The sequence below is a fragment of the Bufo gargarizans genome, chromosome 11, assembly GCF_014858855.1.
Source record: "Bufo gargarizans isolate SCDJY-AF-19 chromosome 11, ASM1485885v1, whole genome shotgun sequence".
NCBI classification, from domain to species: Eukaryota; Metazoa; Chordata; class Amphibia; order Anura; family Bufonidae; genus Bufo; species Bufo gargarizans.
In genome coordinates, this window is record NC_058090.1 from 80,931,037 (window position 1) to 80,956,932 (window position 25,896).

The following is a 25,896-nucleotide window of genomic DNA, read 5'->3' on the forward strand; positions in this document are numbered from 1 at the left end:
CTTTGAATGGATTTAAAAGTATATTGGGACAATTTGTATAAGAAGCAGAAAAGTTAAATTCTGGGTATAATAAGATTAGTACTACTTAGTGTAAGTTCAACTTGGAACCAATTTTCTTTTAATTGTGTCAGTGCATCTACATGAAAACTGAAGCAACTTTACAGGCCTTGCTAAAAATTGCCCTTTTAGTTAGTTTCAACAGCTCTTATGCAGACATATGTTTCCATGGTAACAGACCACAATCAAACCCTGTGTAGTCGGATCCTGCCATCATATTACCTATCCATATTTTACTTCAGGAAGAGACTATACTGGATTAGTTTGTAGTCTGTTACTATAGATAGACATAGACCTGCATGGGAGCTGTTGAAAGAAAGAAAATTTTAAAAAATAATACATTTTTATTATAAGATGTAAAATTGCTTAATTTTCTTTATTTTCAATGATTCATCACAATAAAATAGATTAAAATGTTAAAGGCGCTATAGTAGTCTACACTTACAAGGAGGAACTTAGAATACTGGAAACGTATTGTAATACTACAAGCAAGAAATGAGCTGATCTTTAACAGAACACATTTCATTACAGCATCTACAAGAAGTTCCCAAAATGTTAGTTGGCATCCAGGGCACCAAATAGACATGTCCCACCTAAAACGGCCAGTTAGACCTGGCACATTCCATAGGCATATACAATGGTATCAAGTGGAAAAAAATGTGTTCTGAACAACCAAACCACTAAACGCTACCACATTGTCTGCACTGAGTGGGGTATAAACTGGTATCTTGTACAAAGCCTGTGCAATTTACTATATACTGTATTACAAAAATATCATGTAGTCCCCTCCCCAAACCCCATAAAGGGGAACCTGGCCTTTTAATAACTTTGTAATGTCTAAAATTGTCCCCACAGAAACGGCTTCACATCACTTCATGGACTGTGTCTGGTATCGGGCTCCTTCTCATTCAAATGAATAAGACCAAACAGCGATATCAAACACCATTCATGGACAGATGCTGCACGGTTTTTAGGGAAGCACAAGAAAACCTTTTTTTTTATACTGGAGAAAAAAACTTTACTGTGGTTTTGTACCCAGGAGAAGAACATGGATATGATGATGTGGATAGTGGTTGACTTGTCTCTGTCTTTGAAACCGGATGGAGAATTCAGTGGACTGGATAAAGAGAAGACATCTTTGAGAGGCTTTTACTAGAGATGAGCAAATTGATTCTAAATGATACAGATTCATTATGAATTTCCCCAAAAATTCTACTTGCATACAAATTTTTTCAGTTTTGGAGGAATCTCACAAAATGGCAGCCGGCATTTGACATTTCAAATTCAGTACAGTAGCGAGGGAAATAGGGCAGGGAAGGGAAGTGTTAAGTAAAGTAAATGGGCCAGATTTATCATTAGCTCAGGTCAGAATAATGGAGTGAAAAAGTCCCCCAAAAAGTCCCAAACGCTAAATCTGCGCACAAATTTGCGACTTTTTTCTGCTCTGCACTATGCTCGCCAGTTTTCTGAAAGTGGGCGTGTTTTCTTATGTAAATGAATCTCTAGACAGATTTACTATTGGGACTATTTAAAAAGTTGCAAAAAAGTTGCAAAAAAGTCGCAATTTCACTCCAGTGAGGACCATGCTTATCTTATGAGACTTTTTATTAGAACATGCGACTTTTTCATAAAAACGTGCGACTTTTGTAGAGCTGCTTACTGACGGATAAACTGCTACCGTCAAACCACATTTATTACAGTCTTAAAGGGCCGATCATAAATCTGACTTGGCTAAAACTGACCTTAGCCGTATGTGAAAGTGGAGTGAGCTGTCAGAGGAATGATAAATCTGGCCCATTGTTTTTTCAAAGGTTAGTAAAACCATAAAAACTACACAAGTTTGGTATCGCCATAATCAAACGGACCCATAGAGCAAGGATGTTGTGTAACTTTTAGTTCAATTAGCGTTGAGCGAATCAAAGTTGATGAAGTGGAATCCCGCACAGTCTCTTGCCCGGTGCTAGGGAAAGTGAATAGGACTTTATTAGACAAATATGTGTTTTCAGCAGTTCAGAGACAGCAGTGAGATAATGTAGAGAGATAATAGGGAGACTGTGTCCACAGTATAGGGAGAATGCAGGGGCCAATAGAAGAGTGTATAATAATAGAGGAGCTATTCTATTACACCTTGCTGCGCGAATTGGGATTACAAAGTGTTCTAATACTACTGATTTTAGGTTGTTTGCAGTCTTTTATACATAATTCCAGTAAACCACGATTCTGTAATTGGGGTAAAATTGTGTTCTAATACTACTGATTTTGGGGTGTTCACGTTATTTTATACATAAATAAATGTTAATCCTTGATTCTGCAATTGGGGTGAAATTGCGGCCTGATACTACTGATTTTGGGTGAACAGTTTCTATAGTAGGATCTTGGGCCTCTGCACGGTTCTCCATACTTGGCGCTAACATCCACCAGTAAGGCTGAGTTCACAAGACCGTATGCCTTTTTCAGTGTTTTGCGGGCTGTTTTTTCCGGATCCATTGTTTTGTTTTTTGTTTCCACGTGTTTCCGTTTCGGTTCTGTTTTTCCATTCCGTTTTTCCATATGGCATATACAGTATACAGTAATTACATAGAAAAAATTGGGCTGGGCATAACATTTTCAATAGATGGTTCCGCAAAAAACTGAACGGATACGGAAGATATAGGATGCCTTTCCGTATGTGTTCAATTGTTTTGCGTACACATTGACTTAAATGGAGCTACGGAACGTGATTTTCGGGTAATAGGACATGTTCTATCTTTCAACAGAACGGAAAAACGGAAATACGGAAACGGGATGCATACAGAGTACATTAAGTTCATTTTGCGGAACCATAAAAAATGAATTTTTCCGTATATGAACCGTATACGGAAAGCAAAAAACGGCCCGTAAACAGAAAAAAAAACGGTTGTGTGAAAGAGGCCTAAGGCTGAGTTCACACTTGAGTTATTTGGCAGTTTCACTCCCACAGTAGACTCCCTATGTGTGTTACTGCAAGGCACAGTGTTCTACACCACTATAAAGGCTTTCTGCAGCCAGGAAATGGCTGATTTATAACGCGCTCCATCACAAATTAATTCGGATCAAATAAAAAATTTGGAGGGGAAATTTGGCAAAGCGTCCAAATCAAATTTTAGAAAATTTCGCTCATCTCTAGTCATAATAACAAAATCTAAAATGTCTTGGTGGAATCGTGTTGTTTTATTTTATTTTTTACCAATTTCACCTGACAAAAAAAAACTTTGCCGGTTTCCAATGCAAGATATGGTAAATTAAATGGTACCACAAAAAATACAACTTGTCCTGCAAACATATTTGAACTGAGAATGTAAAATGTTGTGTATCTTAGAAGGCGGGGAGGAAGAAACGAAAAATACCTGGGGTTAATGGCTTAAAAAGCTTTGATTTCCCACCAGAATCAATGTCACTTCCAGGGGCGTAGCTAGAAATGACTGGGCCCCATAGCAAAAAAAAATTTATGGGCCCCCCCTTTAACCACTTCAGCCCCGCTAGCTGAAACCCCCTTCATGACCAGAGCACTTTTTACACTTCGGCACTACACTACTTTCACCGTTTATCGCTCGGTCATGCAACTTACCACCCAAATGAATTTTACCTCCTTTTCTTCTCACTAATAGAGCTTTCATTTGGTGGTATTCTATTGCTGCTGAAATTTTTACTTTTTTTGTTATTAATCGAAATGTAACGATTTTTTTGCAAAAAAATGAAATTTTTCACTTTCAGCTGTAAAATTTTGCAAAAAAAACGACATCCATATATAAATTTTTCGCTAAATTTATTGTTATACATGTCTTTGATAAAAAAAAATGTTTGGGCAAAAAAAAAATGGTTTGGGTAAAAGTTATAGCGTTTACAAACTATGGTACAAAAATGTGAATTTCCGCTTTTTGAAACAGCTCTGATTTTCTGAGCACCTGTCATGATTCCTGAGGTTCTACAATGCCCAAACAATAGAAAACCCCCACAAATGACCCCATTTCGGAAAGTAGACACCCTAAGGTATTCGCTGATGGGCATAGTGAGTTCATAGAACTTTTTATTTTTTGTTACAAGTTAGCGGAAAATGATGATGATTTTTTATTTTTATTTTTTTCTTACAAAGTCTCATATTCCACTAACTTGCGACAAAAAATAAAAAATTCTAGGAACTCGCCATGCCCCTCACAGAATACCTTGGGGTGTCTTCTTTCCAAAATGGGGTCACTTGTGGGGTAGTTATACTGCCCTGGCAATTTAGGGGCCCAAATGTGTGAGAAGAACTTTGCAATCAAAATGTGTGAAAAATGGTCTGCGAAATCCGAAAGGTGCACTTTGGAATATGTGCCCCTTTGCCCACCTAGGCTGCAAAAAAGTGTGACACATCTGGTATCGCCGTACTCAGGAGAAGTTGGGGAATGTGTTTTGGGGTGTCATTTTACATATACCCATGCTGGGTGAGAGAAATATCTTGGCAAAAGACAACTTTTCCCATTTTTTTATACAAAGTTGTTTTTTGCCAAGATATTTCTCTCACCCAGCATGGGTATATGTAAAATGACACCCCAAAACACATTCCCCAACTTCTCCTGAGTACGGCGATACCAGATGTGTGACACTTTTTTGCAGCCAAGGTGGGCAAAGGGGCACATATTCCAAAGTGCACCTTTCGGATTTCGCAGGCCATTTTTTACACATTTTGATTGCAAAGTTCTTCTCACACATTTTGGCCCCTAAATTGCCAGGGCAGTATAACTACGCCACAAGTGACCCCATTTTGGAAAGAAGACACCCCAAGGTATTCCGTGAGGGGCATGGCGAGTTCCTAGAATATTTTTTTTTTTGTCGCAAGTTAGTGGAATATGAGACTTTGTAAGGAAAAAAGAAAAAAAAAGAAAAATCATCATTTTCCGCTAACTTGTGACAAAAAAGAAAAAATTCTAGGAACTCGCCGTGCCCCTCACGGAATACCTTGGGGTGTCTTCTTTCCAAAATGGGGTCACTTGTGGCGTAGTTATACTGCCCTGGCAATTTAGGGGCCCAAATGTGTGAGAAGTAGTTTGCAATCAAAATCTGTAAAAAATGGCCTGTGAAATCCGAAAGGTGCTCTTTGGAATATGTGCCCCTTTGCCCACCTTGGCAGCAAAAAAGTGTGACACATCTGGTATCGCCGTACTCAGGAGAAGTTGGGGAATGTGTTTTGGGGTGTCATTTTACATATACCCATGCTGGGTGAGAGAAATATCTTGGCAAAAGATAACTTTTCCCATTTTTTTATACAAAGTTGGCATTTGACCAAGATATTTTTCTCACCCAGCATGGGTATATGTAAAATGACACCCCAAAACACATTCCCCAACTTCTCCTGAGTACGGCGATACCACATGTGTGACACTTTTTTGCAGCCTAGATGCGCAAAGGGGCCCAAATTCCTTTTAGGAGGGCATTTTTAGACATTTGGATCATAGACTTCTTCTCACACTTTCGGGCCCCTAAAATGCCAGGGCAGTATAAATACCCCACATGTGACCCCACTTTGGAAAGAAGACACCCCAAGGTATTCAATGAGGGGCCTGGCGAGTTCATAGAATTTTTATTTTTTTTGCATAAGTTAGCGGAAATTGATTTTATTTGTTTTTTTCTCACAAAGTCTCACTTTCCGCTAACTTAGGACAAAAATTTCAATCTTTCATGGACTCAATATGCCCCTCACGGAATACCTTGGGGTGTCTTATTTCCGAAATGGGGTCACATGTGGGGTATTTATACTGCCCTGGCTTTTTAGGGGCCCTAAAGCGTGAGAAGAAGTCTGGAATATAAATGTCTAAAAATGTTTACGCATTTGGATTCCGTGAGGGGTATGGCGAGTTCATGTGAGATTTTATTTTTTGACACAAGTTAGTGGAATATGAGACACTGTAAGAAAAAACAAACAAAAAATTTCCGCTAACTTGGGCCAATAAAATGTCTGAATGGAGCCTTACAGGGGGGTGATCAATGACAGGGGGGTGATCAATGACAGGGGGGTGATCAATGACAGGGGGGTGATCACCCATATAGACTCCCTGATCACCCCCCTGTCATTGATCACCCCCCTGTAAGGCTCCATTCAGACGTCCGTATGATTTTTACGGATCCATGGATACATGGATCGGATCCGCAAAACACATGCGGACTTCTGAATGGAGCCTTACAGGGGGGTGATCAATGACAGGGGGTGATCAGGGAGTGTGTATGGGTGATCACCCCTCTGTCATTGATCACCCCCTGTAAGGCTCCATTCAGACGTCCGCATGATTTTTACGGATCCATGGATACATGGATCGAATCCGCAAAACACATGCGGATGTCTGAATAGAGCCTTACAGGGGGGTGATCAATGACAGGGGGTGATCAGGGAGTGTATATGGGTGATCACCCCTCTGTCATTGATCACCCCCCTGTAAGGCTCCATTCAGACGTCCGCATGATTTTTACGGATCCATGGATACCAAAACACATGCGGACGTCTGAATGGAGCCCTACAGGGGGTGATCAATGACAGGGGGGTGATCAATGACAGGGGGTGATCAGGGAGTGTATATGGGTGATCACCCGCCTGTCATTGATCACCCCCCTGTAAGGCTCCATTCAGACGTCCGCATGTGTTTTGCGGATCCGATCTATGTATCCATGGATCCGTAAAAATCATACGGACGTCTGAATGGAGCCTTACAGGGGGGTGATCAATGACAGGGGGGTGATCAATGACAGGGGGTGATCAGGGAGTGTATATGGGTGATCACCCGCCTGTCATTGATCACCCCCCTGTAAGGCTCCATTCAGACGTCCGCATGTAATTGCGGATCCGATCCATGTATCCGTGGATCCGTAAAAATCATACGGACGTCTGAACGGAGCCTGACAGGGGGGTGATCAATGACAGGGGGGTGATCAATGACAGGGGGGTGATCAGGGAGTTTATATGGGGTGATCATGGGTGATCAGGGGTTCATAAGGGGTTAATAAGTGACGGGGGGGGGGGTGTAGTGTAGTGTGGTGTTTGGTGCGACTTTACTGAGCTGTGTCCTCTGGTGGTCGATCCAAACAAAAGGGACCACCAGAGGACCAGGTAGCAGGTATATTAGACGCTGTTATCAAAACAGCGTCTAATATACCTGTTAGGGGTTAAAAAAAATCACATCTCCAGCCTGCCAGCGAACGATCGCCGCTGGCAGGCTGGAGATCCACTCGCTTACCTTCCGTTCCTGTGAGCACGCGCGCCTGTGTGCGCGCGTTCACAGGAAATCTCACGTCTCGCGAGATGACGCGCCGATGCGTCCAGGAGGAATAAATCAACCACCTCCCGGACGCATCGGTGCGTTAGGCGGTCGGGAGGTGGTTAAATGAATGCAGCTGCGCCTGCCAGGCTTGAGCAGGTATATGTGTGAATATGGATTAGGGAAGATGCTGAGATCCGGCTGTACCTCACTGTGAGGTACCGCTGGGTCTCAGCATCTTCCCTATTCACACATATATGCTCAAGCCTGGCAGGCGCAGCTGCATTATTTAATAGTGTGGTGTGCTAATGGTTAATGCCATTTTGGCGAAGAAACAGCCACCTAGGCTACTTTCACACTTGCGGCAGTGTGATCCGGCGGGCAGTTCCGTCGCCGGAACTGCCCGCCGGACCAGCCGATTTTGATGTGACTGAAAGCATTTGTGAGACGGATCCGGATGCGGATCCGTCTCACAAATGCATTGCAAGAACGTATCCGTCTCTCCGCTTGTCATGCGGACCCGTCTTGTATTTTTTTTTTCACATTTTTACCGGTCTGCGCATGCGTAGGCCGGAAGGACGGATATGGCATTCCGGTATTTTGAATGCCGGATCCGGCACTTATACATTCCTATGGGGAAAAATGACAGATCCGTCCTTCAGGTAAGTCTTCAGTTTTTTTCGCCGGAGATAAAACCGTAGCGTGCTACGGTTTTCTCTTTTGCCTGATCAGTCAAAATGACTGAACTGAAGACATCCTGATGCATCCTGAACGGATTGACCTCCATTCAGAATGCATGGGGATAAAACTGATCAGTTCTTTTCCGGATTTGAGCCCCTGTGACGGAACTCAATACCGGAAAAGAAAAACGCTAGTGTGAAAGTAGCCTAATCCTACCCCTCAGATAGGATTAGGTGGCTGTGTCTTCACCAATGCCATTAACCATTACCACTGCAGCACGCCAGACCTGCAGGGTATAGCGATAGTGAGGTCACGGTTATGGGCAATCGAGGGTTACTCACTTTTTAGAGGGGAACCCTGGGCAGGCATGCGACAGTGAAGGAGAGGTGGACACTAGTTCCTCTGGGGCACACTCTGTAGATAGGGACCAGGCCTGATGGTGTGTGAGGTGCCCTGGATGTTGCAGGTGCCTGAGGTAAGGTCCCTTTAAGGATCGTGATGCCAGTGCCTGTGACGGTGGCACACTGATTTGTAGGAGGATTAATGGAGTACACAGATGGTAAACCAAACGTTGCTTTACTTTGGAAAACAGTCCAAATTTGTACAGACAGTTACAGCAGATGATGATGCAGTCCCATAAAGCACAAATGCACAGCAGGTTCACTTTACAATACAGCAGGTTTAAATCTTGCAAGATACTTGGAGGGTAAACAGTTAATGCTTTGCAGTACAATGCTGCTCTATCCCCTCAGCTATTCTAGCTGGCTGGATCCCAAGGCCTGGATGCCTAATTGCTGGCTTGAATCCTTGGTGTATAAAATCCTCCTCCAGTATTGACCCTTGCTCTATATATCACAGTACCTCTGCCTCTTGGCTTACTTCTCTGCTGGGTTGGAAGGTGGCTGCAGGCTTTTCCCAGGAGGTGCTGTCCTTCTACTGGGGTGTCTCTACTGAGCTAAGCTTAGCCTCAGGAGCTTCAGGCTGACTAGGTGGCACTTCTAGTCCCCTGTCTGGGCCTACCTATATATATATATATATATATATATACACTTAGGGCTCTCTAGCTCCCTCTAACGTCTGGGAGGCTAAACTACATCCTGAAACCCAGATAATACAGGGAAATGCACATTAAACATCACATTAATGCAATAAACACATTAACCCTTGTGTAGTGCCCACCTTTACCTAGTGGGACACTACACCACAGTATTAAATAATGCAGCTGCGCCTGCCAGGCTTGAGCAGGTCTATGTGTCTGTGAATAGGGATTAGGGAAGATGCTGACTGAGATCCGGCTGTACCACACACACAGATGAAATAACTCCACAGTCTCCACTTGTCCACTACATCACACTAGTCTCCATTTACAGTACTGCTCCACGTCTCCACTGACTGATGCTGCCGCGTGCCGCCTCGGTTGGACACACACCGCAACAGTGACAGACTCAGTCCCACTCCCCAGCCAGCCCTCCCCTCAGCCACTTGAACTGACCGGGACCGACAGTATCCCCTCCACACTAAACTCTGCCCCTCTTGTAATTGATCACATGACTGTGACATCCTCGCAGGTCCTTCACACTACAGCAGACCTCACAGAGTGGCCAACCCACAGGTACACCCCCGTTCCGGCCCCCTCCACCGCCTACCTCATCTTCTTCTCGTGTGACAGTGCGCCCCGGGCCCGCCTGCTCCAGTCCTGTCCTGACTACTCCTTGGCTTCCCCCCAGCCAGGCCCGAACCGCGGACCGCCCGCGCCCCGCCCACTACACTGGTCGGGCCTGGCTGCCTGTGCGTTAATAAAAAAAAAATATTAAAAAAATAAATAAAATGAATGCGGTCCAGACGGGCCCCCAGTGGCGTAGGGCCCCATAGCCACTGCTATAGTTGCTATGGCGATCCCTACGCCACTGGTCACTTCCCTCCATGGGCTGTGTCTGATATCGCAACTTTTTCCATGCATGTGTACTTTTGGACAGAGGCTAGACTATTTTTGGGGAACACAAACACTTTGAATAATATCATCTTCCTGTGACTTTGTAACCAGGAGAAGAACATGGATATGACGATGTGGATCTTAATGATTTGACTCATCCTTTGAACCCTGAAGAAACACTCGGAGCACATGATAGCAAAGACGAGTTGGGACCATCTTGGGAAGGTTTGTACTTGTACACTTATGGTGAAGATGTTCTATTAGTGAAATAGTCACAGTAGGATATTTAACACACAAACACTGGTGTGCACTCGACATATAATACTGGTAAGCACTTGTTCACATGTTTGTTGGAAGGTCCACTCGGGGCCTCCATCATAAGGATAGTACCTATTACCAAGAAGGCTGGTCTCACTGTATACAGAGGGTGGACAGAACAGGAAGTCTAGGAGTTGCAGCTTCAGCCAATGGCCACAGAGCAGGAAGTGATGTCAGCGGATGTTATTTTGTTACATTTACTGCACAAGTTCAGTAATATGCAGCATGTTTTATCACCGGTGATGTTAGGAACCTACTGTATAGTGTACAGAGCACTTTTCAAACTTACATTTTGGTGAGCAGAGCTATAGAATGAATGGCCCTGCTACGTTAAATGTCTTCTGATAAATACAGTACAGAAATCTAAAATTATGATGGAAGCTCAATAATTAGAGAGAAACATGCCCATGCCAGCTGTGAGAATAAACAGAATTCTTTTGATGGTGTATATGATATATCTGTTGAAGTGTTTTCCTACATCGTCATGCTATTGTATCGAACTTGATTTATGGTAAAATGTCCTTAAAGGGGTTCACCCACCCAATAAAATTCAAACCAGCACCCAGGCCAGATTTTATTTTTTTGTAATTGGTTGTAATTAAAAATTAGCATAGTTACAAAGTTATTGAATAAAATATATCTGTATAGCGCCACCTGCTGTTTGTCCTGCTCACTGAGAAGGCCGCACATGCCTCCTGAGCTGCGGGAGCTGCGGCAGAAAAGACGCTCCCCTCGAGCTGTCAGCTTGGTATAAATCTAGTAGAGCAATGAATGGGGAGATCTCTGGATCCATGTGAGGTACACGGCTGGTTCTAGCTTAGAAAGAGATGGTCATGGACTATATGATGTCTGATTTTCATTTTTTACATTAGTCATGGGATAACCCCTTTAACAAAATATGATAAATAAGGTTAAAGGGGTTGTGTCACTTCAGTAAGTGGTATTTATCATGTAGAGGAAGTTAATACAAGGCACTTACTAATGTATTGTGATTGTCCATATTGCCTCCATTGCTGGCTGGATTCATTCCTCCATCACATTATACGCGGCGCGTTCCCATGATTACGACCACCTTGCAATCCATCAGCGATGGCCGTGCTTGTACAGTATTGAAAAACACCAGTCTATGTGAGCTCCCATGGTCCTGGCCACCAGAGAGGCCAATGACTGTTCTTATAGTGGGCAAGCACGGCCACCGCTGATGAATTGCTGGGTGGTCATAACCATGGAAACAAGCAGTGTAAAATGTGATGGAAAAATGAATCCAGCCAGCAAAGGAGGCAATATGGACAATCACCATACATTAGTAAGTGCCTGGTATTAACTTTCTCTACATGATACATGCCACTTGCTGAAGTGAGACAACCCCTTTAAGGGTGGACCTACTGCATAAAGTGAGAAAACATGGAAATGATTTTGTCATGCGTATAATGGAAGTTATTCATGTATTTTTTGCACTAGACTTCACTGACAAACATGATGATCAAAAGGCTTTTATATCCGACAATCAAGACAAAGTTCCTCTCCCTGTTGACTAAGATTATGATGAATCTACGTCTACATGGTGAAGATGTATCACTGAAGTAATATTAGACGTATAGTAGACAACAGAGCCCATCTTATACCTGAATACATGACGCTCTTAAGACTCCTTCTAAACACCGTGAGGAGACCATGCTCGCAGCTTTACTTTGTGGAACTGCTAACAGCGCGGTCATATTCTATGCAGAAAAGGACTTATTGTGTCCGGAATTTCTCCAATGCTTCCATCATGTATGGTCACAGGCTAAAGACCTATTCAATTGCTTTGCTTATTAACCCTTTGAATTCAGTCATAATGTGCCCTAATAAATCATTTCTTCAATGAGAATCTGTGTTTTTGCACTTTTGTACCATATATGCGTGTTACATATTTACGTAGCATAGCGAACAAAAACATATGTCCATCACAGTCAATTAAGCGATGGGAGAGGATTTAACTGAACATAAGTGGAAAACCTGAAAACTACAAAAATACATAAAGCTAGTTTCACACTAGCGTTTGATTGCCCCAGCATGCTATTCTGGCAGGGAACAGCCTGCTGGAGCACTCTGGATACGGCATGGCTGGAAGATGCCCAAATGCCCGCCGGTTTTAGTTCATGATCTCCACTGGTCACCATTATAGTTAATGGGGCTGGCGTTAGTTCAGGATTTTTTGGGCAATGCCAGATCCAAAGAGCTTGGACAGGCTGTTCCCTGCCTGAGCATCCTGCCAGAGCTCTCAAATGCTTTTGTGAAACTAGCCAAAGTGTTTTATTCTGTATATACGGACACTGCACAGTACCACTTCTCCTGTATACTGGGTGTAATCCTCAGTGTGCAGGAGCCAGTGGAGGGGTGTGGTTGTGTGTGAAGGAGCTCCTGCTGATTGCAATCAGACTTCCAAGGATTTTTCCATCTCTCCTAGCCCAGGCCCTGCCTCTCCCCAGGGAGGTGGTGGGGTCCTGGGCCATGAAGCGACTGAAGACCCAGGATCCTACTTCCCGGGGTAGGCCGGCGGGAGGTAGGGGAGGTGAGCTACCGGCCTCAGTTCCATCTTCCGCCCAGGGGTCAGAAGATCCAGGAGTCGTGGTGCAGCGGCCCCTGGAGCCCCCGGAGGTGAAGCCGTGTCCATTACCGGCAGTTCCAGGAGGGCAGACAGTAGCCCTCCAAGAGGTACGCAGAGTGCTCCTGGGGGTGGGCCGGGCTCGGTTGAGGCTGACTGGGGCAGCATGAAGCCCCAGGAACTAATCGTCGTTTACAGCTCTCGGATCATGGCCTACCTCCGGGAGTATGAGGAAGTGAATCGGACCCTCAAGAAGCTGAGGGAGAACTTAAAGCTTGAGAGGGGGAAGGTGGATAAAGCGGCAAGAACAAACAGGCCAGAAATATAAAAAAATAAATAAAAGGCTTAAAATAAATAATCAAAGAGCTGCAAGAAAGAAGGGCGGCCGTTCTGGAAAACAGTGGTCCCTTTAAGGAAAAGCTCATGAATGATGAAAGGTTCAATGAAATGGCTGGAAACCAAAAACAGCAAGAAGATGACTCCTCTAGTGAGGAGGAAGAGTCGGACATGGGGGGGCAACCTGCGGAAACTGGTATCCCTGCAGAGCAGGTATGCCTGCCCTCCACTAGTTCTGATGAGGAAATAGACTACAGTGAGAGCAGCGGAGTTGGGGGGCAGCTTATGGCCGAAATACGCCACCTGGAGTCCCCCAAAATTCGTGAGGACATCTGTTTTGGTAATGAATTACCTGAAAATGAGCCAATAGGAAAGAGGAGAAAGGAAAATACATTAAAGACAGAGGTGAGGTATGTCTATGTGACCCACCCTGCGTGCCCTGGGCCAGCTGAAAAGCCAGCTCAGGGCACGAACCCCACCATCCTTCCTGGCCCAGTCTCTACTGTGGGACAGGTGCGTAGGAGTGGGGAGAAACACATGGCAAAGATGGCGCAGGACGCCGTCCCTGTTTGCGGTAACAGGGGCGGTGAGGAGAAGCAGGAGGGGCCAGACAGGAAGGCTCCCGGGGCGGGCAGCGAGGGGGACATGGTTGGTGATCGGATGGCTCTGCCCGCCTCTGCTGGGGCACTGGACAAGTGCCGGGTGGAGGTGCGGCGGGGCGGTGTGGCTGCCACTGCCCCCCTTGCAGATGTTGCCGGGATCCCTGTCCTGGGGTCTGCATCCTCTGCCCCGGTCTGCTTCGCCGCTCCCGTGCGCCCTGCAGTCCCCCCTGCCGGGTTTGGCATGGCGGCGGGGGTGGTGAGGGTGGCTGTGAGTGGAGGGGGTGGGGCCGTGGGTACAGCGGTGTCCCGATCCGGAGTTGCAGGGGGAGGGTGCGAGGTGGCTGCCTCCACCCCTCCCAATTTGTATGCCCAAGTCCTTGCCTGGGTTCCAGTCTCCTCTGCCCCGGTCTGCTCTCCTGTGCCGATACGCTCTTTAGTCCCTTCTGCTGGTGTTACTGTGGCGGCGGGGAGTGAAGGCGCAGTGGGAGTGGCCGAGGGTGGAGGGGGTGGGGCTTAGGATATTCAGAAAGGAGCTCAAAGCAGTGTGTCTGTAGGAAGAGAGGGAGGGGGCGGTCCTGATGGGAGTGTAATGTGCACTGCACCTTTAGAGGTGGTAGAGGTGGAATTCTCTGATCACTGTCTGATTATGTTCTCTTTGAATGTTGCAGAATCCCCCCAAATGGGAAGAGGCTGTTGGAAGCTAAATTCGGCCCTCCTGGAGGAAGCAGAGGTGAGACAATCCTTTGAGGACTTCCTTCAGAGTCAGGTAGAGTTGCTGGATCTTTGTGACACTAAGTCGGAGTGGTGGGAGATATTCAAAGATCGGATGGCAAAATTCTTCCGCCAGCTCTCGAGCCTTAGGTCCCTGGACAGGTACCGCTTGTATCAGTGTCTGAGAAGGAAACTCGAACAACTGGTCTCGACTGGAGGTAGCCGAGAGGATATCTCCAGGGTGAAATATTTGCTTAAGAGGTGCCAGTACGATAGGCACACATCTTTGGTTTTTAGAGGGATTTCAGGAAGTACCGCTCGCCTGACCCTTACAGAAACTGTAAGATGTCAGTGAAAAGTAAGTTGGTGACGGGACTGGTCCATGGTACGGGATCTCTGGATAGGTCCAGATCAGGGATCTTGGAAATCTTCAAGTACTTCTACTCATGCCTCTTGAGAAAGAAGGATCTGAATCGGGACAGGATTTCAGCTTTCCTGGCTGAAACCATCCCTGAGTCAAGAGTAGACCATTCTCTTGGCGTTTTGATAGAAGAAATCAGAGAAGAGGAAGTCAGCCTGGCGATCGAAGGGCTTGCCCTAAAGAAGTCACCAGGACCGGATGGCTTAACATCCGAGTTTTATAAGACCTTTAGGGACTCCTTGGTTCCCCTCTTGACTAAGGAATTTAATGAGTGCCTATCCTCGGGTGCTCTGCCAAAGTCAATGAGGAGGTCAGCTCTGATCCTTATATCAAAGGGTAAAGATCCGAGCCGTATTGAGAATTGGCGTCCCATAGCACTTCTCAATACGGACAGAAAGATCCTGGCCAAGATACTGTTTAATCGGTTGGTGAAGTTTGCGCCCCGGCTCCTTTCGGAGACCCAACATGGCTCAGTTCCAGGCCGAAGCACGTTTAGTGCTGTGTTCGGTGTCCGAGAGGCAAAGGAACAGAGTAGGGCGGGTAACTGGAAGGGGTACATGCTGGCCTTAGATCAGGCAAAGGCTTTTGATCGGGTTAACCACGAGAACCTCTGGGCGGTCCTTCTGAAATATGGCCTGCCAGGGGGGTTTGTCGATTGGTTAAAGATCTTTTTTGCAGGGGCAGAGAGTTTCCCGCTGGTGAACAGTTGGTCTGGCAGCCCTTTTTAGGACGAGTCTGGAGTCCGCCAGGGTTGTCCATTGAGCCCGCTCTTATATGTGTTTGCGATTGATCCTTTTATTAGGAGGATTGATCGAGGACCGTTAGCGGGAGTCAGGATGAGTCTGGAGGAGCCAGAAGCCACTCTGAGGGTGGTGGCGTATGCCAATGATGTCACTGCTTTCGTGTCCTCGGGAGGGGAGGCGGAATACGTGATGTTGGAGGTAGAACGCTACTCGGAAGTCTCCGGGTCCGTGATCAACCGGGATAAGTGTGAGAGTCTCTGGCTGGGAGGGGGTGATCCATCTTTCGGTCTCCCGGACACCCTCTCAGAGCCCCAGAGCCCCAGTCGTCAGCCAAAGTCCTAGGCGTTTAATTCGGCCATGGGGATTATACCACCCAAAATTGGGACAGCAGGCTCCAAATTACTGCTCAGAAGGTTGACCAGTGGAAGTGTTGGTCTTTGACCCGAAGTGAAAGAGTGAACCTGATCAAGACTTACCTTCTCCCTTTGTTTATCTATTTGGCCAGTGTATGTGTCTTGCCATAACCTCTCTGGACTCGGGTTTACAGTCTGTTCTTTCAACTGTTATGGGAAAATAGCCTGTCTACAGCGATACTGTAGCAGATACATTGCCTTGGCAGCATAGCATTATACATTATAGGATTAGATACAGCGAATAAATAGCACTGCCTCAAATCCATGAGTCTAACAGCGCAGTATCACACATGATAAAACCACTTATCCGGTGTATCTAAGACTATCCACCTTATCATGCACACAGCATACAGGCCTGGAGTGTGGGGGCGGGGCTTGTATGCTCACAGCACACAGGCCTGGAGTGTGGGGGCGGGGCTTGTATGCATACAGGCCTGGGGTGTGGGGACGGGGCTTGTATGCTCACAGCACATGAGCCTGGAGTGTGGGGACGGGGCTTGTATGCTCACAGCACACAGGCCTGAAGTGTGGGGGTGGGGCTTGTATGCACATAGCACACGGGCCTGGAGTGTGGGGGGCGGGGATTGTATGCACACAGGCCTGGAGTGTGGGGGGCGGGGATTGTATGCACACAGCACACAGGCCTGGAGTGTGGGGGCGGGGCTTGTATGCACACAGCACACAGGCCTGGAGTGTGGGGGACGGGGCTTGTATGCTCACAGCACACAGGCCTGGAGTGTGGGGGCGGGGCTTGTATGCACACAGCACACGGGCCTGGGTTGTGGGGAAGGGGCTTGTATGCTCACAGCACATGAGCCTGGGGTGTGGGGACGGGGCTTGTATGCTCACAGCACATGAGCCTGAAGTGTGGGGACGGGGCTTGTATGCTCACAGCACACGGGCCTGGGGTGTGGGGGCGGGGATTGTATGCTCACAGCACAAGAGCCTGAAGTGTGGGGATGGGGCTTGTATGCTCACAGCACACGGGCCTGGGGTGTGGGGGCGGGGATTGTATGCTCACAGCACATGAGCCTGAAGTGTGGGGACGGGGCTTGTATGCTCACAGCACATGAGCCTGAAGTGTGGGGACGGGGCTTGTATGCTCACAGCACACGGGCCTGGGGTGTGGGGGCGGGGATTGTATGCTCACAGCACAAGAGCCTGAAGTGTGGGGATGGGGCTTGTATGCTCACAGCACACGGGTCTGGAGTGTGGGGACGGGGCTTGTATGCACACAGGCCTGGAGTGTGGGGGTGGGGCTTGTATGCACACAGCACATGGGCCTGGAGTGTGGGGGTGGGGATTGTATGCACACAGCACACAGGCCTGGAGTGTGGGGGCGGGGATTGTATGCACACAGCACACAGGCCTGGAGTGTGGGGACGGGGCTTGTATGCTCACAGCACACGAGCCTGGAGTGTGGGGGCGGGGCTTGTATGCACACAGGGATTGTATGCACACAGCACACGGGCCTGGAGTGTGGGGGCAGGGATTGTATGCACACAGCACACGGGCCTGGAGTGTGGGGGCGGAACTTGTATGCACACAGGCCTGGAGTGTGGGGGCGGGGCTTGTATGCACACAGCACACAGGCCTGGAGTGTGGGGGCGGGGCTTGTATGCACACAGCACACAGGCCTAGAGTGTGGGGGCGGGGATTGTATGCACACAGCACACGGGCCTGGAGTGTGGGGGCGGAACTTGTATGCACACAGGCCTGGAGTGTGGGGGCGGGGCTTGTATGCACACAGCACACAGGCCTGGAGTGTGGGTGCAGGGATTGTATGCACACAGCACACAGGCCTAGAGTGTGGGGGCGGGGATTGTATGCACACAGCACACAGCACACAGGCCTGGAGTGTGGGGACGGGGCTTGTATGCTCACAGCACACGAGCCTGGAGTGTGGGGGCGGGGATTGTATGCTCACAGCACACGGGCCTGGGGTGTGGGGCGGGGCTTGTATGTACATAGGCCTGGAGTGTGGGGGGCAGGGATTGTATGCACACAGCACACGGGCCTGGAGTGTGGGGGCGGGGCTTGTATGCACACAAGGATTGTATGCACACAGCACACGGGCCTGGAGTGTGGGGGCAGGGATTGTATGCACACAGCACACGGGCCTGGAGTGTGGGGGCGGGGCTTGTATGCACACAGGCCTGGAGTGTGGGGGCGGGGCTTGTATGCACACAGCACACGGGCCTGGAGTGTGGGGGCGGGGCTTGTATGCACACAGCACACAGGCCTGGAGTGTGGGTGCAGGGATTGTATGCACACAGCACACAGGCCTGGAGTGTGGGGGCAGGGCTTGTATGCTCACAGCACACGAGCCTGGAGTGTGGGGGCGGGGCTTGTATGCACACAGGCCTGGAGTGTGGGGGCAGGGATTGTATGCACACAGGCCTGGAGTGTGGGGGCAGGGATTGTATGCACACAGCACACAGGCCTGGAGTGTGGGGGCAGGGCTTGTATGCCCACAGGCCTGGAGTGTGGGGGCGGGGCTTGTATGCACACAGCACACGGGCCTGGAGTGTGGGGGCAGGGATTGTATGCACACAGCACACGGGCCTGGAGTGTGGGGGCAGGGATTGTATGCACACAGCACACAGGCCTGGGGTGTGGGGGCGGGGCTTGTATGCACACAGGCCTGGAGTGTGGGGGCAGGGATTGTATGCACACAGCACACGGGCCTGGGGTGTGGGGGCAGGGATTGTATGCACACAGCACATGGGCCTGGAGTGTGGGGGCAGGGATTGTATGCACACAGCACACGGGCCTGGAGTGTGGGTGCAGCGATTGTATGCACACAGCACACGGGCCTGGAGTGTGGGGGCGGGGATTGTATGCACACAGCACACAGGCCTGGAGTGTGAGGGCAGGGATTGTATGCACACAGCACACAGGCTTGGAGTGTGGGGGTAGGGATTGTATGCACACAGCACACAGGCTTGGAGTGTGGGGGCAGGGATTGTATGCTCACAGCACACAGGCTTGGAGTGTGGGGGTAGGGATTGTATGCACACAGCACACAGGCCTGGAGTGTGGGGGCAGGGATTGTATGCACACAGCACACGGGCCTGGAGTGTGGGGGCGGGGATTGTATGCTCACAGCACATGGGCCTGGAGTGTGGGGGCGGGGATTGTATGCACACAGTACACGGGCCTGGAGTGTGGGGGCGGGGCTTGTATGCACACAGCACACAGGCCTGGAGTGTGGGGGCGGGGATTGTATGCCCACAGCACACAGGCCTGGAGTGTGGGGACGGGGCTTGTATGCTCACAGCACATGGGCCTGGAGTGTGGGGGCGGGGCTTGTATGCTCACAGCACATGGGCCTGGAGTGTGGGGGCGGGGCTTGTATGCACATAGGCCTGGCGTGTGGGGGCAGGGCTTGTATGCACATAGGCCTGGAGTGTGGGGGCGGGGATTGTATGCACACAGCACACGGGCCTGGAGTGTGGGGGCGGGGCTTGTATGCACATTGCAGGCTGAGCTGCCAGTCACAAGATGGCCGTCCCCATGAGCTGTTTTCTCTCATAACATAAAGACTGAATTTACTGTTGTTATGCTTCCAAAGGAAACTTTTGTGTACCTCCTCCCTACTGTAATATAACCTGGTATACTCCGCGGTGACAGGGTCTCTTTAAAGAGGGATTCCGGTTTTAATGACTACATTTATATAAAGCACAGGATGTGGAACAATTCTCTAATTTACATCTAGTTATAATTCTACTCACAGACCTTTCTTATATCCGTGCCTTCTTTCCCAAAAGAAAAGGTGCCGTCCATGTTAGTCTGTAAAATGCATCCATAGGAGAGCTGGACTAAACATGGCGTCAGTCATGTGACCCGGCTGCGGGTATATAACAGGTGACAGCAGTGCACCGAAGCGCAGAACATGTGAATACAGTATCACGACCTGCCTCATGTCTGTCACTGTCTGTGGAGAAGCTCATCTCTGTGAGGGCTGTTTTTTTATTTAGACTAAACTTTATTAACAACGTGACAATATCACTTAGTGACCTTATATTCTCCTCAGGAGACGACCACTTAGTAACAGCTATGGGCACAGGTGATGCCTCCTCCATCCTAGTGTATGTATCCCTGCACTAACCTGCTGGGTGTACTTACCTTATATTCTCCTCAGGAGACGGCCACTTAGTAACAGCTATGGGCACAGGCGATGCCTCCCCCATCCTAGTGTATGTATCCCTGCACTTACCTGCTGGGTGTACTTACCTTATATTCTCCTCAGGAGACGGCCACTTAGTAACAGCTATGGGCACAGGTGATGCCTCCTCCATCCTAGTGTATGTATCCCTGCACTTACCTGCTGGGTGTACTTACCTTATAGTCTTCACAGGAGATGTCCACCTAGTAACAGCTATGGGTACAGGTGATGCCTCCCCCATCCTAGTGTATGTATCCCTGCACTTACCTGCTGGGTGTACTTACCTTATTTTCTCCTCAGGAGATGTCCACCTAGTAACAGCTATGGGCACAGGCGATGCCTCATCCATCCTAGTGCAGGGATCTCAACTCTCCCGGAGGTTCAGGGAGTCTCCCGCTATTAGATAGCGAAACAATATCTCCCGGAAAGGTTTATCTCAGTCAGATAGCAGAGCAGAGAGATAAGAGAAGTGACAGGACAGAGTTTAGATTACAGGTTGAATTAACCCTTTAGGGTCAAATTGGCTTCTCAAGGAGATATATATGTTAAAGGCATCCCTTCTGTCTCATTCAGTAGCTATATAACTATTGAAAGAGATGTATTTTTTTTTTTTAATACATTTACACATTTAACCCTCCATTTTAATTATATTATTTACCCCAGTGTTAAATTCACACCCCCTGGATGCTTTAATCATATATATAAATATGATAATTTGGGGCAGGGTAATGATCCCGGTCCTCCACACCATAGAGAAAAGTGTGCAGATACTTCATATGTTTGGAAAATGTAATAAAAAGTTCGTGAAAAAAACCAAAACAAAAACCTCCCTGAAATGAGAAGTGCACCTCCCTGAAATGAGTTTTTGCAGGTTGGGATGTCTGCTAGTGTATGTATCCCTGCACTTACCTGCTGGGTGTACTTACCTTATATTCTCCTCAGGAGATGGCCACCTAGTAACAGCTATGGGTACAGGCGATGCCTCCCCCATCCTAGTGTATGTATCCCTGCACTTACCTGCTGGGTGTACTTACCTTATATTCTCCTCAGGAGATGGCCACCTAGTAACAGCTATGGGTACAGGTGATGCCTCCTCCATCCTAGTGTATGTATCCCTGCACTTACCTGCTGGGTGTACTTACCTTATATTCTCCTCAGGAGCTGGCCACTTAGTAACAGCTATGGGTACAGGTGATGCCTCCTGCATCCTAGTGTACCTATCCCTGCACTTACCTGCTGGGTGTACTTACCTAATATTCTCCTCAGGAGCTGGCCACTTAGTAACAGCTATAGGTACAGGCGATGCCTCCTCCATCCTAGTGTATGTATCCCTGCACTTACCTGCTGGGTGTACTTACCTAATATTCTCCTCAGGAGATGGCCACTTAGTAACAGCTATGGGCACAGGCAATGCCTCCTCCATCCTAGTGTATGTATCCCTGCACTTAGCTGCTGGGTGTACTTACCTTATATTCTCCTCAGGAGATGTCCACCTAGTAACAGCTATGGGTACAGGCGATGCCTCCTCCATCCTAGTGTATGTATCCCTGCACTTACCTGCTGGGTGTACTTACCTTATATTCTCCTCAGGAGATGGCCACCTAGTAACAGCTATGGGTACAGGTGATGCCTCCTCCATCCTAGTGTATGTATCCCTGCACTTACCTGCTGGGTGTACTTACCTTATATTCTCCTCAGGAGCTGGCCACTTAGTAACAGCTATGGGTACAGGTGATGCCTCCTGCATCCTAGTGTACCTATCCCTGCACTTACCTGCTGGGTGTACTTACCTAATATTCTCCTCAGGAGCTGGCCACTTAGTAACAGCTATAGGTACAGGCGATGCCTCCTCCATCCTAGTGTATGTATCCCTGCACTTACCTGCTGGGTGTACTTACCTAATATTCTCCTCAGGAGATGGCCACTTAGTAACAGCTATGGGCACAGGCAATGCCTCCTCCATCCTAGTGTATGTATCCCTGCAATTAGCTGCTGGGTGTACTTACCTTATATTCTCCTCAGGAGATGTCCACCTAGTAACAGCTATGGGTACAGGCGATGCCTCCTCCATCCTAGTGTATGTATCCCTGCACTTACCTGCTGGGTGTACTTACCTTATATTCTCCTCAGGAGATGGCCACTAGTAACAGCTATGGGTACAGGCGATGCCTCCTCCATCCTAGTGTATGTATCCCTGCACTTAGCTGCTGGGTGTACTTACCTAATATTCTCCTCAGGAGATGGCCACTTAGTAACAGCTATGGGCACAGGCAATGCCTCCTCCATCCTAGTGTATGTATCCCTGCACTTACCTGCTGGGTGTACTTACCTTATATTCTCCTCAGGAGACGGCCACTTAGTAACAGCTATGGGCACAGGTGATGCCTCCTCCATCCTAGTGTATGTATCCCTGCACTTACCTGCTGGGTGTACTTACCTTATATTCTCCTCAGGAGACGGCCACTTAGTAACAGCTATGGGTACAGGTGATGCCTCCTCCATCCTAGTGTATGTATCCCTGCACTTACCTGCTGGGTGTACTTACCTTATATTCTCCTCAGGAGACGGACACTAGTAACAGCTATGGGTACAGGTGATGCCTCCTCCATCCTAGTGTATGTATCCCTGCACTTACCTGCTGGGTGTACTTACCTTATATTCTCCTCAGGAGATGTCCACCTAGTAACAGCAATGGGCACAGGTGATGCCTCCTCCATCCTAGTGTATGTATCCCTGCACTTACCTGCTGGGTGTACTTACCTTATAGTCTCCTCAGGAGATGTCCACCTAGTAACAGCTATGGGTACAGGTGATGCCTCCTCCATCCTAGTGTATGTATCCCTGCACTTACCTGCTGGGTGTACTTACCTTATATTCTCCTCAGGAGACGGCCACTTAGTAACAGCTATGGGTACAGGCGATGCCTCCTCCATCCTAGTGTATGTATCCCTGCACTTACCTGCTGGGTGTACTTACCTTATATTCTCCTCAGGAGACGGACACTAAGTAACAGCAATGGGTACAGGTGATGCCTCCTCCATCCTAGTGTATGTATCCCTGCAACTATCTGCTGGGTGTACTTACCTTATATTCTCCTCAGGAGATGTCCACCTAGTAACAGCAATGGGCACAGGTGATGCCTCCTCCATCCTAGTGTATGTATCCCTGCACTTACCTGCTGGGTGTACTTACCTTATATTCTCCTCAGGAGATGGCCACTTAGTAACAGCTATGGGTACAGGTGATGCCTCCTGCATCCTAGTGTATGTACCCCTGCACTTACCTGCTGGGTGTACTTACCTTATAGTCTCCTCAGGAGATGTCCACCTAGTAACAGCTATGGGTACAGGTGATGCCTCCCCCATCCTAGTGTATGTATCCCTGCACTAACCTGCTGGGTGTACTTACCTTATTTTCTCCTCAGGAGATGTCCACCTAGTAACAGCTATGGGTACAGGCGATGCCTCTTCCATCCTAGTGTATGTATCCCTACACTAACCTGCTGGGTGTACTTACCTTATATTCTCCTCAGGAGATGTCCACCTAGTAACAGCTATGGGTACAGGCAATGCCTCCTCCATCCTAGTGTATGTATCCCTGCACTAACCTGATGGGTGTACTTACCTTATATTCTCCTCAGGATATGTCCACCTAGTAACAGCTATGGGTACAGGCGATGCCTCCTCCATCCTAGTGTATGTATCCCTGCACTAACCTGCTGGGTGTACTTACCTTATATTCTCCTCAGGAGATGTCCACCTAGTAACAGCTATGGGCACAGGTGATGCCTCCTCCATCCTAGTGTACCTATCCCTGCACTTACCTGCTGGGTGTACTTACCTTATAGTCTCCTCAGGAGATGTCCACCTAGTAACAGCTATGGGTACAGGTGATGCCTCCCCTATCCTAGTGTATGTATCCCTGCACTAACCTGCTGGGTGTACTTACCTTATATTCTCCTCAGGAGATGTCCACCTAGTAACAGCTATGGGTACAGGCGATACCTCCTCCATCCTAGTGTATGTATCCCTGCACTAACCTGCTGGGTGTACTTACCTTATATTCTCCTCAGGAGATGTCCACCTAGTAACAGCTATGGGCACAGGTGATGCCTCCTCCATCCTAGTGTACCTATCCCTGCACTTACCTGCTGGGTGTACTTACCTTATAGTCTCCTCAAGAGATGTCTACCTAGTAACAGCTATGGGTACAGGTGATGCCTCCCCCATCCTAGTGTATGTATCCCTGCACTTACCTGCTGGGTGTACTTACCTTATATTCTCCTCAGGAAATGTCCACTTAGTAACAGCTATGGGTACAGGCGATGCCTCCTCCATCCTAGTGTACCTATCCCTGCACTAACCTGCTTTGTGTACTTACCTTATATTCTCAGGAGACGGCCACTTAGTAACAGCTATGGGTACAGGCGATGCCTCCTCCATCCTAGTGTATGTATCGATGCACTTACCTGCTGGGTGTACTTGCCTTATATTCTCCTAAGGAGATGTCCACCTAGTAACAGCTATTGTCACCACCAGACATCTGAGAAGCTCTGACAGACGTTCTTCAGAACCTCCTCCTTGAGGTTCCTTTTGTTTTGCTTTTGTTTTCTCATCTCGTTAGCCTCTCTCAGCTGTCATTTAGTTGCACTGATTGCATCCCTTTGAATTCCTTCCCATACTGCATCACTTTGTGGTTTATACAACTTCCTGGAGTGTGTGCATGCTGGATGCTACTACTGAGTCTTCTACAGATAAGTTTTGTTCATTCATTTGTGTTTTCCTGTTTGCTGGATCCCAGGTGACCCTGACTCCCTTCGTATCAAGTGTAGGGAGCCGGTGGTCGTGTCCCCTCACTATTATAGGGTGTTCGGGTGTTATACAGTCGAGGTACGAGGATATGCGATCATCTACCATTGAGATTTTTGCATAGGCTGAGCAGTTAGGGAGTGAGCCAGGTCTGTTGCAGGGCTCTCCCTTTGGTTCCTTACTTTTGGATCCAGTCAGTCGGATCTTCATTTTGTGCCTTCTAGTTTTCTGTACACCTTCCGTGACATTATAAACTGCCCAAAACCGTCTCAAGCATGGATCCGGTTTCACTTTTGACTTAACACATGCAGGGTCTTTCATTGGAGGTAGCAGATCTCCGTAAAACTGTTTCTCAGTTTGAGGTGACCGGTTCAGCTTGCGTTCATGGAGTTTGTTCTGAGCCTAAGATCTCGCCCCCGGATACGTTCTCCGGGGGTAGTGAGAATTATGTTTGTTTTAGAGAGGCCTGCAAACTCAATTTTCGCCTACTTCCCCATTCCTCTGGTGATGAGGGGCAGAGGCTGGGGATCATCATCTCGCTGCTCAGGGATAACGTTCAGTCCTGGGCCTTTCCGCTGCCGGTGGGGGCACGGCCCCTCTGTTCAGTGGATGAATTTTTTTTTGCCCTGGGTCAGATATATGATGATCCGGATCGTATTGCTCTGGCTGAGTCTAGACTACGTCTTTTATGCCAGGGTAAACAGTCCGCAGAGATATACTGTTCAGAATTTCGGAGATGGGCAGCTGATACTGGTTGGAATGATGCTGCACTCCGAAGCCAATTTTGCCATGGTCTTTCAGAGGGATTGAAAGATGCATTTGCCTTTCATGAGAGACCTACCTCCTTGGACTCTGCCATGTCTCGGGCCATTCG

The 25,896-nt window shown here is 48.1% G+C and overlaps 1 protein-coding gene across 1 annotated transcript in view; it reads left to right on the top strand.

Moving 5' to 3' along the window:
* Positions 1-12,018, top strand: part of LOC122921352 (scavenger receptor cysteine-rich type 1 protein M130-like) — a 132,946-nt gene extending 120,928 nt beyond the window's left edge. The window contains exons 17-18 of the mRNA XM_044271329.1: positions 10,027-10,140; positions 11,695-12,018. Of these exons, the coding sequence (XP_044127264.1) occupies positions 10,027-10,140; positions 11,695-11,771 (191 nt within the window). The 3' untranslated portion in view covers positions 11,772-12,018. The remainder of the gene's footprint in view (positions 1-10,026; positions 10,141-11,694) is intronic.
* The last annotated feature ends 13,878 nt before the right edge of the window (positions 12,019-25,896 follow it).